Below are 18,922 nucleotides of genomic sequence, written 5' to 3'. Positions count from 1 at the left end.
AGTAGTGTGTGTGGCCTCCACGTGCCTGTATGACCTCCCTAAAACGCCTGGGCATGCTCCTGATGAGGTGGCGGATGGTCTCCTGAGGGATCTCCTCCCAGACCTGGACTAAAGCATCCGCCAACTCCTGGACAGTCTGTGGTGCAACGTGGCGTTGGTGGATGGAGCGAGACATGATGTCCCAGATGTGCTCAATTAGATTCAGGTCTGGGGAACGGGCGGGCCAGTCCATAGCATCAATGCCTTCCTCTTGCAGGAACTGCTGACACACTCCAGCCACATGAGGTCTAGCATTGTCTTGCATTAGGAGGAACCCAGGGCCAACCGCACCAGCATATGGTCTCACAAGGGGTCTGAGGATCTCATCTCGGTACCTAATGGCAGTCAGGCTACCTCTGGCGAGCACATGGAGGGCTGTGCGGCCCCCAAAGAAATGCCACCCCACACCATGACTGACCCACCGCCAAACCGGTCATGCTGGAGGATGTTGCAGGCAGCAGAACGTTCTCCACAGCGTCTCCAGACTCTGTCACGTCTGTCACATGTGCTCAGTGTGAACCTGCTTTCATCTGTGAAGAGCACAGGGCGCCAGTGGCGAATTTGCCAATCTTGGTGTTCTCTGGCAAATGCCAAACATCCTGCACGGTGTTGGGCTGTAAGCACAACCCCCACCTGTGGACGTCGGGCCCTCATACCACCCTGTTTCTGACCGTTTGAGCAGACACATACACATTTGTGGCTTGCTGGAGGTCATTTTGCAGGGCTCTGGCAGTGCTCCTCCTGCTCCTCCTTGCACAAAGGCGGAGGTAGCGGTCCTGCTGCTGGGTTGTTGCCCTCCTACGGCCTCCTCCACGTCTCCTGATGTACTGGCCTGTCTCCTGGTAGCGCCTCCATGCTCTGGACACTACGCTGACAGACACAGCAAACCTTCTTGCCACAGCTCGCATTGATGTGCCATCCTGGATGAGCTGCACTACCTGAGCCACTTGTGTGGGTTGTAGACTCCGTCTCATGCTACCACTAGAGTGAAAGCACCGCCAGCATTCAAAAGTGACCAAAACATCAGCCAGGAAGCATAGGAACTGAGAAGTGGTCTGTGGTCACCACCTGCAGAACCATTCCTTTATTGGGGGTGTCTTGCTAATTGCCTATAATTTCCACCTGTTGTCTATTCCATTTGCACAACAGCATGTGAAATTTATTGTCAATCAGTGTTGCTTCCTAAGTGGACAGTTTGATTTCACAGAAGTGTGATTGACTTGGAGTTACATTGTGTTGTTTAAGTGTTCCCTTTATTTTTTTGAGCAGTGTATATTCAGCAGGCGCAAGGGAACCACGCCTGTAAAGCCCATTACGCAGCTGCATAAGGTAAATCTGAATACAAACAACGGATAAGTGCGTTAGAAAGGCGTACATTTCCTTGGTCTGAATCGGGTCCCATACAGTACAGGTGAACACTATCACCATATACAGACACACACATACACACTTCTCATGAATGTTGTTCTGTTTCAGATCTTGGGTGTGTGGCTGGCTGCACGTTACAGGAACCAGAAGGATCCAAGAGCCAACCCCAGTGCATTCCTATAAGAGCAGAGCGTGAAGAGGCCCACAAGTTACGCACCATGATATAGACATACACACACGCAAAATACAACATTGGAGATACACATACATACACACAGATGTGCCAATATGAAAAGAACAACACACACTCGCAGCCTGATGCCAATTGACAACCCACTAAGTACATTCTGGTTCTCACATGTGCATACACACACACTGGGGAAGAAAAGGCCATGTTGGTCTGTACAGTTTCTTCTCATGTACGATAGGACAGCTTTTTTTTGTATTACTTCTATGTCAGTGTTTCTCAACCTCTGGTCTGTGGACCTGCACTGCTCTTTGGGATAATGGGGACCACTCCCTCAGATGCTAATACTTATTTACTTTGTTCTTAATTAGAAGTTTTAAACAACACATTTCTCCAGAGGTATATCTGGTTCATGTTCATTAGGCACCAAACAGAAGAACATGTACAGAAACAAGGAGGGACCTGCACTTTTCCAATAAGAAAGTTTTTATTTTCCATTCTACGTTTTGCTACGGTGTGCTCTAATGAATATGAGCCTGTGCTCACTAGTCCCTGGTACCAAACCAGTTGAGAACGACCCCATTCAGAGACCCCTATCCCTGTCTGTCCATGATGTGGGTAGACTACACAGACGCAGCACCCTGTGCACCAACTACCAGCATAGCACTGTGTGTGATGGCATACACAGAATTGATATTTTTTTAACCAAGAAAAATCTTTTATAATTTAAGGGTTTTGTCTATGCCACAAAATGTTGCAATTGTGACGATTTTACATAGTAGACTTCTGTGTAGCTTCTGTTGATTTTTAACAAGATGTCATTGGGTGCGGTGTGGCCATCAATATTTCTTGACAAAGAAAGCGGTGCCTTATAGATCATGTCATGTTAGTGCCTTGGGTGGGAATTAGATTTTGTGCCAAACTATTGATTAAGAGGGGATACTGAATTGGATAGTCTATAGAGACATTTCTCTTCCTTTTGAGCTAAAACATTAAGCACTTTAATGGAGTTCAGACAATAAAAACGTAGGCGTAATTCAGTTAACCCCCCCATCTATCCACATAGCACTTTATTCAACACATGCATTTGCTCCTGTATAATATTACATTTGTTTTGTTTGTGGTACTATGGACACTAGAGGGCTTTGACACTGAGTAAAAGTTGTCATTAAACAATTCATCTGGACCACCAGAGTTAATACTGGAGATAATGCCTTTGTGGAGATGCTATGGGAAATGCAACATGTTTTTCTCACATCTCTCCTTGGCCTGTCCTGATATGCACCACCCTCACCTCAATTGTCTCTAGACATAGAGCTAGGACATTTTAACATATTTAATGAATGAACAAAACATGTTTGCCAGTGTTGATAGTTGTCACACACTCCTTCATAAAATAAGTGCAGCCAGTCTCAAAAGTTGAGACAAACTGTAGTCTGGAGAATTAAAATGAATTTAACGCTTTGATTAGGAATATACAATTAAGGGAAAATGTAGAACTACAGCACAAAGCAATGGGCAGCACAGTTTTTGGATGATCTAGCTTAAGTGGTGTTCCACTACCTGCCTTCATATGTTGACACTGAACCATCTGATCCTTTTCTGTGCATTTTTGTTTCCACTTTATCTATTTTGTAATTAACCTGAAAGTGTTTTCCTAGTGGCACTTTGCCAGATTTTATTTATTTGCCTGTCATTGGAGGAAATCATTTGCTATGGCCTAATTGATGCAATCTTGAAAGAAGTTTAAAACTAGGGATGTGCCTGTAGCTTTTAAATACTTAGCATACCAGTGACTGTTCACAATAATTGTCAATTTGCAGCATCTTAAAACTGAGCAAAGAGTTGAGGAATGAGTTTTATTAAGTATTGCCCTTAATGGTAACTCTGCTAAAAGCCTTTGGTTGCACAGCAATGGGTTGTCAGAGTTAGTATATTAGTGATGTGGCACTTCCGACGGCTGTGAGACTGCCACTATACGTCCTGACTCAAGGTTTTGACCCTAAAGTTTGTCCATGATTGACAGAATGACTCATGTTCTAGATTATGGCAGTCTCAGCTTCCTGTTGCTTTTCACCCAAATGGCTCCCTATATAGTGGACTGCTTTTAAGTAGTGCACTATATACGGAACGGGATGCCATTTGGGACTCAACGTTCTTACTGTGGACTTGATTGCCTGCTTAACCTTAAGGTTTATTTTTTGTGCAGCACGTTTTTCCTATTAAATGTCATGATTCAGGAGCCTGGTTTGTTTAGTCATTTCATTCACTTCTCTGAATTTGTAATAAGACAAGACATTTACACACTTTGAATTAACCTAGAAATTGAAAAGGGATAGAAAATGCATTTTCCATTAACATTGAATATAAAATGTAGTTAGAAATGCCTGTTAGTTGATTGTAGCAGCTTTATTAGTCTTTGCAACACTGATACATTGGGAGGGATGCTTGGTACAGAAAAATACATTTGGCCTGTAAACCTGTTCAACAAATGCCACTTCGCTACTGTGTTCATGTGTGAATTTACAAAAATACATTAAGCTATAATATTAATGACTCGGGACAGTTATTCCGTGTTGTATGTATGGGTGCACATTTCACTTGGGGAATGAACGAGTCAATCCCTCTTCAGGTTCATATCCATATTGGTCCTAAAACCCCACTTCTCTCCTTACATTCTCCAGGTGGTCCACTGGGTGTGACTAGCTTGTGTAGTAAGATAAAAGGACCCACAACAGGAACCTGGCCTGAAATGCACTGAATGACAATTACACAAATGGAGTCAGGGTTACCATTCCTCATGGTACTGTCCTTCCATGTCATTAACTGCATTTCAACCATTTGTCACTTCATCATTCTCCTGGAAGTAAGGATGTTCTAGAGCATTCAGGGCAGAGATTCTTCTTAGAGGGTCAAAAGTTAGCATTTTCTGTGGGAAAAACAGAACACTTGAGTTACAAATGTGAATCCTATCTTGTACACCGCCATAGCTTTATTTCGTTAATCATAGCTTTTACAAGCATTGGTCTGGATAATTAAAAAAAATACACTTTTGGCCAGGATTCACACTAACCCAAGTGGATCCTGGACCGGTTTATACAATTCTACCATTTTGCATTTCAACGCTACCAAAAAGTTTATTTTCACCAAACCGAACACCCTCCACAGCTGGTTAGAAAACCAAGAAGTCTCACCAGCAGCAACTCTGTCCCCTGTTTATTGATCTCTGGAGCGTAGTCGGTGATTGGGCGGGGGCTGATAGGACTGAAGTTGTGTCGTGAGAGGGTGACATCAGCAGGCCACTCCTCCTCAGGTGGCAGGCCAATCACACTGTGGAATGGCAGACAGGAAGGTTCAAGCCAGCCAGTCAGACAAGCGTTTCAGAAAGAATTGACAGAAGACTGATCCAAAGTGACAAGAGGGTTACGTCCCAAATGGCACTTGTCAAAAGAAGTGCACTATATAGGGTGCCATTTGGGATGCAACCCAGGAGATTCCAGCCCAGGAGATTCCAGCCCATACTCACTTGAATATCTTTCCCAGTTGGTCCACTTCAGAGTCTCCACAGAACAATGGTCTACATGAGAGAGTTTGGATTTGTGTTAAAGTGCTGTTGGCCAATTTCCCCAGCTGTGAAACAAGCAGTACCGTCTTCCTATATGCCCCCAAATGCCTCCATTTTATTGTTCCGACCTATAGCCATGTCTGTGGGACATTACAGGGGCCTGGCTGACCCTTCTGTGTAGACTGGTGTGGCCTGGTCGTTAGTGTGGGGCCATAATGATAAGAGAAGAATCCCTGAGTGCCACAGCAGTAGTCTGCTATACTGCCATTTGACTACATGGTGGCAGCATAATCACAGAAATGAGTGCTCGGTCCCACTACAGCCAGAAACAAATTGGGTTTGTCTTCCTCCGTATGTGACTCGTTTCAGGAAACTAGGCATATGTCGCGGGTCACTACTTCACAGGAGAGCCATTTGAACAAAAACGTATAAAAAAAAAAAAAAATCTAAATGTGTTTTTTGGCAGAAATGCCTTCTGGAACACGTGAACTTTCATGTGCCTTAATAACAAACGTGTATGCCATCTGTAAATACGAATACACGTTTGTTAAATTACGAGCCTAGTTGGTTAAGCCACAGAAAAAGTCAACAACCTTCCCACTAACCATGATTGGCTGAGATAATGAGTGGGCTGGACATACCAAGAGAGGAGTTCAGATTGGTCTGCCATACAGGAGGCTTCTGTCTAATTGAGCTGGTAAGTCTGTTGGTAATCCTGTCGATTACAGCTTTTTTTTTATGTATCATGTACTTTCTGGAGGATAGAGTTTTGGAATTAGAGTATGATAGCTAAAGAGATGGAGAAAACACCTGTTTCTGGATTACATCTTCAAACTAAGGGCAACCATGGCATAGCATCCAGGGCCCCCGACCTCCAGCGGGCCCCCAGATAGCAAAAATGTGTAGAATTGGTCCAATTTCCTGCAATTCTACACATTTTTGCTATCATATGCTATCTGGGTGTCCGTTCAGTAATCTGGCCATGAGTGTTATTAACTTTGCTGGGTGGAATATTATCGATTAATCCAATGAGAATCATGTTAGAATATCAGATTAAGGGCCCCCCCGAGTGGCCAGGTGGTCAAGCAAAAACTAAACCAGGAAGCACTGTCAAGCAAAAACTAAACCAGGAAGCACCAGTGACTCGGTCAATAAGAAAGTGGTCAGATGAAGCAGATTCTAAAACTACAGGACTGTTTTGCTAGCACAGACTGGAATATGTTCCGGAATTCTTCTGATGGCATTGAGGAGTACACCACAACAGTCACTGGCTTCATCAATAAGTGCATCTGACGTCGTCCTCACAGTGACCCTACGTTCATACCCCAACCAGAAGCCATGGATTACAGGCAACATCCGCACTGAGCTAAAGGCTAGAGCTGCCGCTTTCAATGAGCGGGACTCTAACCCGGAAGCCTATAAGAAATCCCGCTATGACCTCCGACGAACCATCAAACAGGCAAAGCGTCAATACAGGACTAAGATCGAATCGTACTACACCGGCTCTAGTCCTCGTGCCCAAGAAAGCGAAGGTAACCTGCCTAAATGACTACCGACCCGTAGCACTCACGTTTGTAGCCATGAAGTGCTTTGAAAGACTGGTCATGCTCACAACAACACCATTATCCCAGAAACTCTAGACCCACTCCAATTTGTATACGGCCCCAACAGATCCACAGATGATGTAATCCCTATTGCACTCAACACTGCCCTTTCCCACCTGAACAAAAGGGCGGCAGGTAGGGGGTGGTGGGTACCCTAGTGGTTAGAGCGTTGGGCCAGTAACCGTACATTGACTCTGTACCTGTACCCTCTTTATATAGAGTCGCTTGTTATTTTACTGCTGCTGTTTAATTATGTTACTTTTATTTTCTATTTTTTACTTAACCAAGCATTGTTGGTTAAGGGCTTGTAAGTAAGCGTTTAACTGTAAGGTCTACACCTGTTGTATTCGGCGCATGTGACAAATTTGATTTGATTAGCCACGAGGGATCCTGGTTCGAGTCCAGGCTCTGTCGCAGCTGGCCGCGACCGGGAGATCGATGAGGCGGCGCATAATTGGCCCAGCGTCGTCCTGGTTAGGGGAGGGTTTGGCCGGCAGGGATGTTCTTGTCCCATCGCGCACTTGCGACTCCTGTGGTGGGCCGGGCGCAATGTACTCTGATACGGTCGCCAGGTGTACAGTGACACACTTGGTGCGGCTGGCTTCCTGGTTAAGTGGGGATTGTGTCAAGAAGCAGTGCGGCTTGGCTGGGTTATGTTTCGGAGGACGCACGACTCTCGACCTTCGCCTCTCCCGAGTCCGTACGGAAGTTGCAGCGATGGGACAAGACTGTAACTACCAATTGGATACCACGAAATTGGGGAGAAAAAGGGGTAAAACAATTAAAAATACTATAAAAATGTCAATTAAAAACAAAATATGAATATCGGATTAATGTGTATATAGCTACTTACGTATACACTGAGTGTACGAAACATTAAGAACACCTGCTCTTTCCATGACAGACTGACCAGGTGAAAGCTATGATCCCTATTGATGTCACTTGTAAAATCTACTTCAATCAGTGTAGATGAGGGGGAGGAGACAGGTTAAACAATTGAGACATGGATTGTGCATGTTCACCATTCTTCGGGTGAATGGGCAAGATAAAAGATTTGCGTGCCTTTGGTAGTAGGTGCCAGGCACACCGGTTTGTGTCAATAACTGCAACGCTGCTGGGTTTTTCACACAACAGTTTCCTGTGTGTATCAAGAATGGTCCACCACCCCAAGGACATCCAGCCATATAACTGGGACGCATTGGAGTCAACATGGGCCAGCATCCCTGTGGAACGCTTTCGACACGCTCCATGCTCCGACCAATTGAGGCTGTTCTGAGGTCGGGGGGTGCAACTCAATATGAGGAAGGTGTTCTTAATGTTTTGGACACTCATTGTACATTACATTAAGAGTCTCAAAAGATAAATACAGGTATTTTCCAGTATATCAAATAAGCCTTGACAAGCCCTGACCACTCACTTGCGTCGGAACATCTCAGCAAAGATGCAGCCCGTGCTCCAGATGTCCACAGGCGTGGCATAGGTGGACTGGAGCAAGACCTCAGGAGGCCTGTACCACAGAGTCACCACCTGAGAGTCGTGGAGGAGAGAGACGTCAAGGGGGCAGTTGGTAGTATTATGAATGCATATTAATTTTAATGCATGAAAACTGAAATCCGCCATACCCAATTTCTACCAGCATGTCACCTGTGCAATTAGACGCAAAGAAACCTCTAGATCACCTTTACTCCACACAGAGACGCATACAAAGCTCTCCCTTACCATCCATCTGGCCTATCTTCCTGATTCCTGCTTAAAAGCAAAAACTCAAACAGGAAGTACCAGTGACGCGCTCAATACGGAAGTGGTGCGATGAAACGGATGCTAAGCTACAGGACTGTTTCTCTAGCAAAGACTGGAATTTGTTCAGGGATTCATCCTGTTTGTCTATCCTGATTGCCTAGTCACTTTTACCCCTACCTACATGTACAGATTACCACAACTACCTCCCCTGCACATTGAATCAGTACTTATACTCTTTGTATATAGCCTCGTTATTTTTTTGTGCTACTATATCATTTTATTTTTTGCGCACACAAAAATACTGTCTAACTCTGCATTGTTAGGAAAGGGCTCATAAGTAAGCATTTCACCATAAGTCTACACTTGTTGTATTCGGCACATGACAAATTCATTTTTTAAATTGAATATTTAAAACATACAATATACTTGTAGTTGTTGAGCGGCTTCACTGCATCACATTAGTCATCTAACAGACTCCCATCCGGAGCGACACACAGAAGCAACCAGGGTCAACGCCCTGCTCAAGGGCACGTCGACAGATCTCCCACAAGGTCAAAAACGGGGACCCGAACCAGCGATCCATCAGCCCAAGCTCCCAAACGCCAGGCCTCCAAGAGCCCCCCGAAAGTTCCCCAAGACATGCCCCGAGAAAAAAAAATGCATTTGATTTGATATGAGTAGGATGAGAGAGAAGTATGAATGCATTTGAATATTTATGCCAAGTGTAAAGCATAAGTAAGCATTATGGTGAATGCACAGAGACCCCTTCAATCCTCAACAATAGTGTGTGTCTTCCTACCACAGGAGTGAGGGCCATGTGGTAGCTGTAGATCCTTGCCAGTCCAAAGTCGGCGAGCTTCACCTGACCACGGCTGGTGACCAGGATGTTCTCTGGCTTCAGGTCCCGGTGCACCACGCAGTTCGAGTGGAGGAACGCCAGGCCACACAGCAACTGACGCATCAGGTCCTAACACACACAGGGGGACACATTTAACCTGCGTACCATGCTCGACCCACTCAACGGTCTTCCATCACATCCAGCCAGGTAGAATGAGAGGGAAACCTATACTGACTGTACAGCTGGTCCTGTGTGCAAACAGGCCTGGTTAGGGCTGTGGCGGTCATGAAATTCTGTCAGCCGGTGATTGTCAAGCAAATAACTGCCGGTCTCACGGTAACTGACAGTTAAATAACATAAACACATTTAGCATCTCCTAGCTTCCACGCATAGCGTACCAGCCATTGATGCAGACCTTGGGAACATCTACATTTTAAAAAGTCTAATAAATCCATGTAATATAGCCTACACTATCACAATAAATCCATTACTTATTTTAGACAGGTCTAAAGAAACATGATATGAAGAAAATATAGTCTATTTCAGAAGAACAGAATAGCATACTCTGAGTTGTCCTTTTTATTTAACTAGGCCCTGATCTGGCTATGCCAATTTTTTTATTTAACTAGGCAAGTCAGTTAAGAACAAATTCTTATTTACAATGACGGCCTAAACCGGCCAAACCCAGACAACGCTGGGCCAATTGTGCGCCACCCTATGGATGGGACTCCCAATCACGGCCGGTTGTGATGCAGCCAGGGTTTGAACCAGGGTGTCTGTAGTGATGCCTCTAGCACTGAGATGCAGTGCCTTAGACCTTAGTGCCACATGAAGCTATTCTGTGATGAGCAGTTAAGAAACAGGTCCCCCTATATGCTTAATTTAGAGTTATTTATGTAACTTTTGTTGGCTGCATGATGCGACTAATGATGATTTGAAAAAAGTCAAGGCATGAGCTCTGCCTTGTTTCTTGCACAGGCTGCACACACTTCATCAGTCTCTCATTCACAATTTGAAAAGCACTTGACAATGCCTCGAATTTCCTGGCGGCATCCCCCTAGTGTGGCCGTAATGACCCCTAAAAAAATCCATGCCTTTTGCGACCAGTGGCTGTTGTGCCCTTGGGCTGAATATAATAATTTTTATTCCCTTCTCCCGGCTGAGTGTTCCGAAGCACCTCTCACTCAAATAAATGGCTCTCTCAGATATCTCAATTATAATTAGCCAATGCCCGTCACGTGATCGGGTTCTTCTCACAGGCATCTATCTCAGCTCCGAAGTAGGCAAGTGAAGACATACATCAGGGATGCAACTACACGCTTCCTTCTTATCAAATTCGGAGATGTTAGAAGAACTGTCCACATTTCCCTTTAGTCAGCCAACAAGAGTAGGCGTAACGAACAGCAAAACCACTAGCCTATGTCAATCTACTAACCCCCATAGTACAAAAGTTGACCTATTCTATTCATCAACTTGTCCTTCTGTGCGAGAAATACATATTCCAAACATAGTCTGGGACAGTTCTGGGATGCAATTGATCCCAAATTAATACTACCACTCACATCAAAAAAAACTTTTCAAAGCAATGAGGCTGATGCAACAGATCAGAACGTTCATCTTAAAATGTTGATAGACTATTTCTTCTTTGCGAACACGGCAGAGGGCTATGTTCCAAAATTCCATCAATTAGCGGGAAAACACCATTATCAAAAGTGATCGCAAATGCGATTATGCATGGAATGCTTTATTATAGAAGTGTGTTTTTATGGTAAAATTTTTCTTCACGAAACTTGAAACTCATGTGCTGCTTATGTATGCCAGTTAGATTCAACACTGGTTGTAAAGTAGATTAATGTGCTTAATTTTAAGTAGTTATTTGGCCACTTTAGTTGTGATACAAACCTTATCAAAACATACAGGCCTGCATAGGCTAGGCTACATGAAGTGTGGGACTATGATTTGAAAAATATTTTTTGATTATGATTTGATTAAATATTGTCTTTACATATACTAAATAATATATGTGTGAAATTTGTTTTGATTTAGAATGGACCATTATCATGCACCTGTCTCGGAACAGGGGCAGAGGAAAAAAACAAAAAAACATGTCATTTGTACACTTAAATAGTGAATGGAGGACGCTTTTCCTGTGGTTCATTTTCATGCCAGCCAGGTAGGCTATACTCCTGTTTTAAAGCAAAGCAATGTGCTTAATATTAGGAAATTTGAGAAATAAATAAATATTGTAGGCCGAGCCTATAGAAAGCTGATGGGATCCTCCTAATTTCAATAAAGGCCATCAAAACTCATTTCGCACGCATTTCCATAGCCTATAGAAACGTTGCGCAATATGAGCTCATGGGCTCTCAAAGTGTTTGATTAGATTTTCGATTACATGTGCATTGATGTCAGAGTGATTAGAGGGACAATAGAGTGCTGAGTACCAGGCAGTTAGCAAGTTTGGTAGGCTACTAATAACCATCAGCAGCATCAGAGCTTGGAGAAGCCTAGTTAACGTGACTAAACGGTCACGTGGAATTTGACTGCGGTCATGACTCGTGACTGTCGGTAAAATGGTCACTGTAACAGCCCTAGGCCTGGTTCCATATCAGTCCCTGGCCCCTAGACCCTACCGCTTCGGTAGACCTACCGCTTCGGTAGACTCCATAATAAAAGCAATGTGGCAGAAGTTCTACTTCAACTATTGGAGGTCTAGTACAGCTATCCAAACGCTTCTGATCACCAAACACTGCAGGTGTGTGGAGGCAAAGAGCAGGGACAGTCTTGGTCAACTGACAACAGCCAAAGTAGGTGGAAGATCATGCAAGTGTATAGTTTTGGGTGGACTACCTCTAACATGGTTTACATGACCTAATATGTTATACACTATATATACAAAAGTATGTGGACACCCCTTCAAAATAGTGGATTCCACTATTTCAGCCACACCCGTTGCTGACAGGTGTATAAAATCGAGCACACAGCCCTGCAATCTCCATAGACAAACATTGGCAGTAGAATGGCCGTACTGAAAAGCTCAGGGACTTTCAAATTGGCATCATCATAGGATGCCACCTTTCCAAAAAGTCAGTTCATCACATTTCTGCCCAGGTCAACTGTAAGTGCTGTTATTGTAAAGTGGAAACGTCTAGGAGCAACAACGGCTCAGCCGCAAAGTGGAAGGCCACACAAGCTCACCGAACGGGACCACTGAGTGATTAAGTGCGTAGCGCGTAAAAACAAACATATCCTTGGTTGCAACACTTACTACCGAGTTCCAATCCAAACTGCCTCTGGAAGCAACGCCAGTACAATAAATGTTTGTCTGGAGCTTCATGAAATGGGTTTCCATGGCCAAGCAGCCGCACAAAAGCCTAAGATCACCATGCGCAATGGCAAGCATCGGCTGGAGTGGTGTAAAGCTCGCCGCCATTGGACTCTGGAGCAGTTGAAACGCGTTCTCTGGAGTGATGAATCACGCTTAACCATCTGGCAGTCCGACGGACGAATCTGGGTTTGGCGGATGCCAGGAGAACGCTACCTGCCCGAATGCATAGTGCCAAATGTAAAGTTTGGTGGAGGAGGAATAATGGTCTGTGTCTGTTTTTCATGGTTCGGGCTAGGCCCCTTAGTTCCAGTAAAGGTAAATCTTAACGCTACAGCATACAATGACATTCTAGACAATTCTGTGCTTCCAACTTTCTAGTTTGGGGAAGGCCCTTTCCTTTTGGTCATGTAGTGTATTTAACATGGTTTTACGGGGACCTAATAGGTTATATTTAACATGGTTTACGGGGAACTGAGGAGGCTTCTTACTTGGATGCAGCTGGAGGGCAGTCCTGGGGCGGGGGCCTTCGCAAGGTAGGTCTTAAGGTCCTGGTCCACGTGCTCAAACACCAGGGTGACTTTAGTCTCCTGATCCGTCCTCAGGGTGGCACACACGTCCATGAGTCTGATGTACACACAAACACAGAACACACACGTCCATGAGCCAGTGTACACATACAGAGTGTGTGAGTGGAATGCACACATCCCTAACTTTCACACTAGTGCTGGGCCATCCACAACACTCAATAGAGAGAAAGCCCATTGTATGTGCTGCTCTCAAGGGATTTAATTTAACCTGCACTACAGTTCAGGTAACATTTCAGCTGCCATGCCTTCTCAGAGATTAGTCATTATTGTGGAGCAGGTTAAATCCAAGCACCTGACAGCAGCACACATACCATGTGTGGGATCGCTCTTAATACACAGTGAAACAGACAAGTTTATGGTCATTCATCATAATCTGAATGAGAGGCATGCCATGTTGAGTCAGTCGCTAGCTAATAACCTTTATAGAACCTGCTTATCAAAACATACCAGTCAGTCTTTAAGCATTACCCAGTTCTGTGGCTATGTGGGCGGAGGGTTGTAGAGATACAGGTGATCAGGTCAAAACTGAAGTCTCAGGCTACAAGTCACAACAAAACCAACACTGACTGTGTGATTGAGAGCGTTTGTAACTGTGTTAATGTGTTTGTGCATGTTTATGCAGTTCAAAGGCGCTACCTGTGGAGGAACAATTTACGTGTATGGGTGTGTTGATTACTTTATGGCATTCATTCCCTTTTTCATGATATCCAATTAGTAGTTACAGTAATGTCCCATGGCTGCAACTCCCGTACAGACTCGGGAGAGGCGAAGGTTGAGAGCCTCCGCGTCCTTCGAAAAATGACCCCGCCAAGCCACACTGCTTCTTGACACACTGCTCGCTTAACCCAGAAGCCAGCTGCACCAATGTGTCGGAGGAAACACCGTAACGCTTGCAACCGTGCATGCGCCCGGCCCCCCACGAGTCGCTGGAGCGTGATGGGACAAGGACATCCCGGACGGTCATACAAGCAAACCACACAGTCCAAATGTGCACTTCATATTTCCATATTTGAAAAGTCATGTAATTTACAGCATCAACGTTTATGATCGCTTTACAGTATCAACATTTCCGATGTACAGTTACAAGAATGACTTGTCATACCCTGGGTCATCCTGAAATGAATGAACCTGTTTGTCGTATTGTGAAGAAAATTTGCCTCGGGAACCCACACTTGAATGCACTCATGACTCCATTCCATACGCACCAAAATGACAATTTGTTTGTCTGAAGTGCCTTGTGAAACACTAAGATCGTATTTTATAACTTAGCTAGTCATTTTGGCAAGAAGCTTTCAAATGATGCCCAGCTGACCCAGATTGCAAATTATAATAAAACGATTTTGGATTGCGTAAACAGTAATTGTGTGATGGTGGAGACGCAGGACTGTGTTCCAAACAAAAATTGTGCTTGCCTCAGTTCCTTCATGGCAAAGCTAGGAGAGCTAAAAAAAAAAAAAAAAAAACACCTTATAGTTGAAGGCTCTTTCCTTGAGTCATAAAAGTGCATTGAAATTACTGTGCACAGTTTGGAGAGGTGTGGCCACTTGGAGACACCAGTTAGACCTTTTTCCCTCAAATCCTTAGAATAGTTTTTTCTTATGTTGCACCTACCCCAAAATGTACATGAATCTACTGACTTTTGAAAGCAAGAGTATGTAACCAGTATGTGTGTTTATCGGTCTTCATAGGCCTATTAGTGTGTAGGTGTGTTGGTTTTCAGACCTCGAAAGAAGTCTCTCTACATTCCAAATGGGGTTGAGGCTTATACCCAGATCTACACAAAAGTTGCATGGAACGTGAACTCATCTGAAAACTAGACCTCTTTCCTGACCTGAAAACATTTGACAATCTTTGATTTTGGCGTGAACTATTGCTTTAAATAAAGGTTAAATGAATGAATGTGTTCTAACTTGACCACGTTGGGATGGTCAAACTGCTCCAGTCTCTTCAGCAGGGCCACCTCTCTGACTGTGGAGATGGGGAGGCCATCTTGGTCCGTCTGGACGCGAACGATCTTCAGAGCTACAAACTGGCCGCTCTCCAGGTCCCGAGCTTTGTACACCGTCCCGTACGCACCGCCTCCGATCTCTGCCACCGGCTCGTACTGGACCTCACTGCCCTGGGCCATGGCCTGGCTGGCAGACAGACAGAAAGAGAAAAATAGGTACGGTATGACTACAATGTCCTTCTACAGTAAGACACTGTCCCCTCCCTGCCACGTGCTTTCCAAAATAGAGGTCCACCTGTCTTAGGTCCAGCTCATTACCCCCCCAACAACCTTTCACCTTCTAGAGCACTGGACCTCATGAGCTGGGGTAACTTCTGCATTCCAGAGTGGAAGAGGCTGTCAGAAAGATTGTGTGTGTGTTAGTGATGCGCGGGTTGACTCATAACTCGTGGACGGGTTAAGGGTCATTACTGTGTGGCTGACGGGCGGGTGGGTGGCGAGTTGAATAAAGAGAAACAATACCTTAAATCCACAAATGTATAATTCTTGTGCAATTCATATAGGCTACATTGAGGTTATTCTTTCATTATTTTAGGCTATCTGGTATTAGTGCATTAGCCTAAACTTTATGGCTTCATTGTAAACACACCAAATTGCCTACACCAAATAATGCTTTTGGGAACGGGCAGAAAAAGTTAACATAAATCCACAGAGGCAAAAAGGTAATTGTTGAAGTTTAACTCAATAAGACAAAAGCTGCAAAAGGAGAGTTGAAAATAAAGAAAAGGGAGTGCCAGAAAAGTAATGTTTAGAAAATATTTATTGAAGTGGTAAAAGAGGATGATAGCAGTGCTGGCTATGTTATGTTTGATGATTGTGAGGCGCTATACAAATTCGACAGTCACAAGACGGGACTTGAAATAGGCCTATGGCATGTCAAAGGAACTGTAGCCTACTGTTTAGATGGGTTAAATGGAAACTGAAATCTGGACACTGACTGTAGGTCTATAACCTCTCACATAGCCTTAATAATAACTCCTGTAGAATTAAGCACTTCTTGCAGTAAAATGATACACAAACTTTGGACTTGGGAACAGGAGTGGAGAATGATGGTTTATTTCTTTCTGCGTCTTCAGAGAATTCAATGCTCAGTTAGATACCATCTGTAGAGGTGCTGTCTTAATTATAAAAGCTGATAGTACTTCAACCACATAAAATATGCATGGACGCCCAACTGAAATCTCATCAAAACACGTCGTTTTCACAGCTTTCTTTTCCCTTACAACCGGTCAAACTGATATTTTGCACAGAAAATCTTTATTGTATTTTCTCCCCAGTCCCTAAATGTCTTTGCTCCGCGAAAGAAGACAGAAAACTTTACAGACGTCAACTAGATTGAAGCATTCATTCTATCGATCTATTCCAGGCTGTATCACAACCGGCCGTGATTGGGAGTCCCATAGGGCGGCGCACAATTGGCCCAGCGTCGTCTGGATTTGGCCGGTGTAGGCCGTCATTATAAATAACAATTTGTTCTTAACTGACTTGCCTAGTTAAATAAAGATGTTTTTTAAATACAGTATTCTGTTGTGCAAGGGTTTACTAATAAGTATTCTAGGGCAACATATAACATAATGACAAAAGAGAAGCTGTATCTAAATATAGACAAGTTGCACACACTGTCAAAAAATCGTTCTGCCGAATTTGACTGTAACCTACAGTGTATTTTCTATATTTGCAGGTTAGGGTTGTGTGCAGGCTCAGATTTTCACTTGATCACTTATAGTCGGGTGGCTGCAGATGGGTGAACAAACAGCTGACCAGCGCACCACTAGTGTGTGTGTGAGACTGGGTTTGGAATCTGACCTGATATCCAACGAGACAAGAGTTCAGTCAACAAGACATTCCTGTCCTCAACCACACAGCTCAGGCTCCCTGGGTGAGGGTGAGCAAAAAAAGACATTCCTGTCCTCAACCACACAGCTCAGGCTCCCTGGGTGAGGGTGAGCAAAAAAGACATTCCTGTCCTCAACCACACAGCTCAGACTCCCTGGGTGAGGGTGAGCAAAAAAGACATTCCTGTCCTCAACCACACAGCTCAGGCTCCCTGGGTGAGGGTGAGCAAAAAAGACATTCCTGTCCTCAACCACACAGCTCAGGCTCCCTGGGTGAGGGTGAGCAAAAAATACATTCCTGTCCTCAACCACACAGCTCAGGCTCCCTGGGTGAGGGTGAGCAAAAAAGACATTCCTGTCCTCAACCACACAGCTCAGGCTCCCTGGGTGAGGGTGAGCAAAAAAGACATTCCTGTCCTCAACCACACAGCTCAGGCTCCCTAGGTGAGGGTGAGCGAAAAAGACATTCCTCGGAGACAGACATACGACTGAATGATGCCACTATCATGACACTATGTATTCCATACTACCTGCAGAACTAAACTAACTTGTGATCAATAAGTTGGCATACTGTACATTGCCAGTTATGCACAAAGTATGTAAACAAGAAGGAAGTATGCTAAATGCTAGAAGAGCAAGTCACCATATAATTACCGTAAAACAACTAATATGTGGGTGGGTAATAATTTGGGTGTATGCTATTGTTTAACTTCTGTTGCAAACAAAGGTAATTCCCTTGTGTGTAGTAAAACGGGGTCCAGTTTCCCAGACAATGATTAAGCCTTGTCCTGGACTAAAACACTATTTAAATAGAGATTCTCCATATATAATGTCTAGGCTTAATCTGGGTCCGGGAAACCAGTCCTAAATGTTTTTACCAAGTTGCCATCCTTAGCTACTCCTAGAGCCAGCAAGTATACAATGGGTAGTCTCCTGGTTGACAGGTGTATATTATCAACAACAGGCCAGGAAGGGACATAACAAATTGGTATTTTTTCTATATTTAAAATGGTCCAAAGAATGGTACATCAAATACATCTGAAATATTTCCTAATGTGGCTTTATATTCTACCCAAGAAAACAAAAGGTTGGACAACTTTCATTGTTAATTTACCTATGTCCACATACAATGGTAATAACCATCATGTAATATGTAGTTGTCCTAGTATTTTATCACTAAAATAAACTTCTAAGCAAGCAAAATTAGGTAACGTTAGCAAAATATTGGACAGAACTTGTTGCACAAGGCAGGAAAACGAAAGCTCCCCCCCCGAAAACGTGTGATTCCTCCATAACTCTTTTTTTGTTAATTAAATCAGTAAACACAGAATCGATATGCCACAATAGACGTGCCAAAAAAATATTGGATGTTAAATCACGGTTCCACACTTCTCTTTGGCATGGCAAACATTTGTAGAGGCAATAGGAAATCCATGCACCAAGTTGTGCAGAACTTGTGTGGTCAGGCCTATGATCTGACACTAGTGCCCCCAAACTAGCAGGAATACATTGCAACTAGCGACATCTGGTTTTTAAACGTATTTACAAGATGATGTGAACAGTATTTTAACTAAATTGGATCTAATAAGCTACTTACCACGTTTCTTGATGTTTTCGTTAACTGGCTATACTGCTACATTTAGTGCATGAACGAAAACATGTTTTTCACTTGGTTCTTTAGTATCAAACCACATTCGAGGTAGGTCGCACATAGATTTCACACTAAACTTGCGGATGTCTTCGATCAAATCCTTCGATTTAACTTCGGCCTTACTTCACTTTTCTTAAAACTGGCAAATCACTTGGTAGTGGAGGCGCTTCCT

General features: G+C 43.9%; 2 protein-coding genes across 2 annotated transcripts in view; one reads left to right on the top strand and one right to left on the bottom strand.

The window, feature by feature from the left end:
* Positions 1-3,836, top strand: part of LOC120065266 (tetraspanin-31-like) — a 13,877-nt gene extending 10,041 nt beyond the window's left edge. The window contains exon 6 of the mRNA XM_039016103.1: positions 1,516-3,836. Coding sequence (XP_038872031.1) covers positions 1,516-1,590 — 75 coding nt within the window. The 3' untranslated portion in view covers positions 1,591-3,836. The remainder of the gene's footprint in view (positions 1-1,515) is intronic.
* On the bottom strand, positions 1,922-18,922 carry LOC120065264 (cyclin-dependent kinase 4-like). The gene is made up of 8 exons (XM_039016101.1): positions 18,697-18,922; positions 15,167-15,391; positions 13,158-13,293; positions 9,303-9,470; positions 8,181-8,290; positions 5,121-5,171; positions 4,789-4,924; positions 1,922-4,523 (listed from the first exon to the last, which is right to left on the bottom strand). Exons 2-8 carry the CDS (start codon positions 15,382-15,384, stop codon positions 4,428-4,430), a joined length of 915 nt encoding a protein of 304 aa, XP_038872029.1. The 5' UTR covers positions 15,385-15,391; positions 18,697-18,922; the 3' UTR covers positions 1,922-4,427.

This window comes from Salvelinus namaycush, chromosome 20, assembly GCF_016432855.1.
Source record: "Salvelinus namaycush isolate Seneca chromosome 20, SaNama_1.0, whole genome shotgun sequence".
NCBI lineage: Eukaryota > Metazoa > Chordata > Actinopteri > Salmoniformes > Salmonidae > Salvelinus > Salvelinus namaycush.
This window is presented reverse-complemented; position numbering and strand designations above follow the sequence as displayed.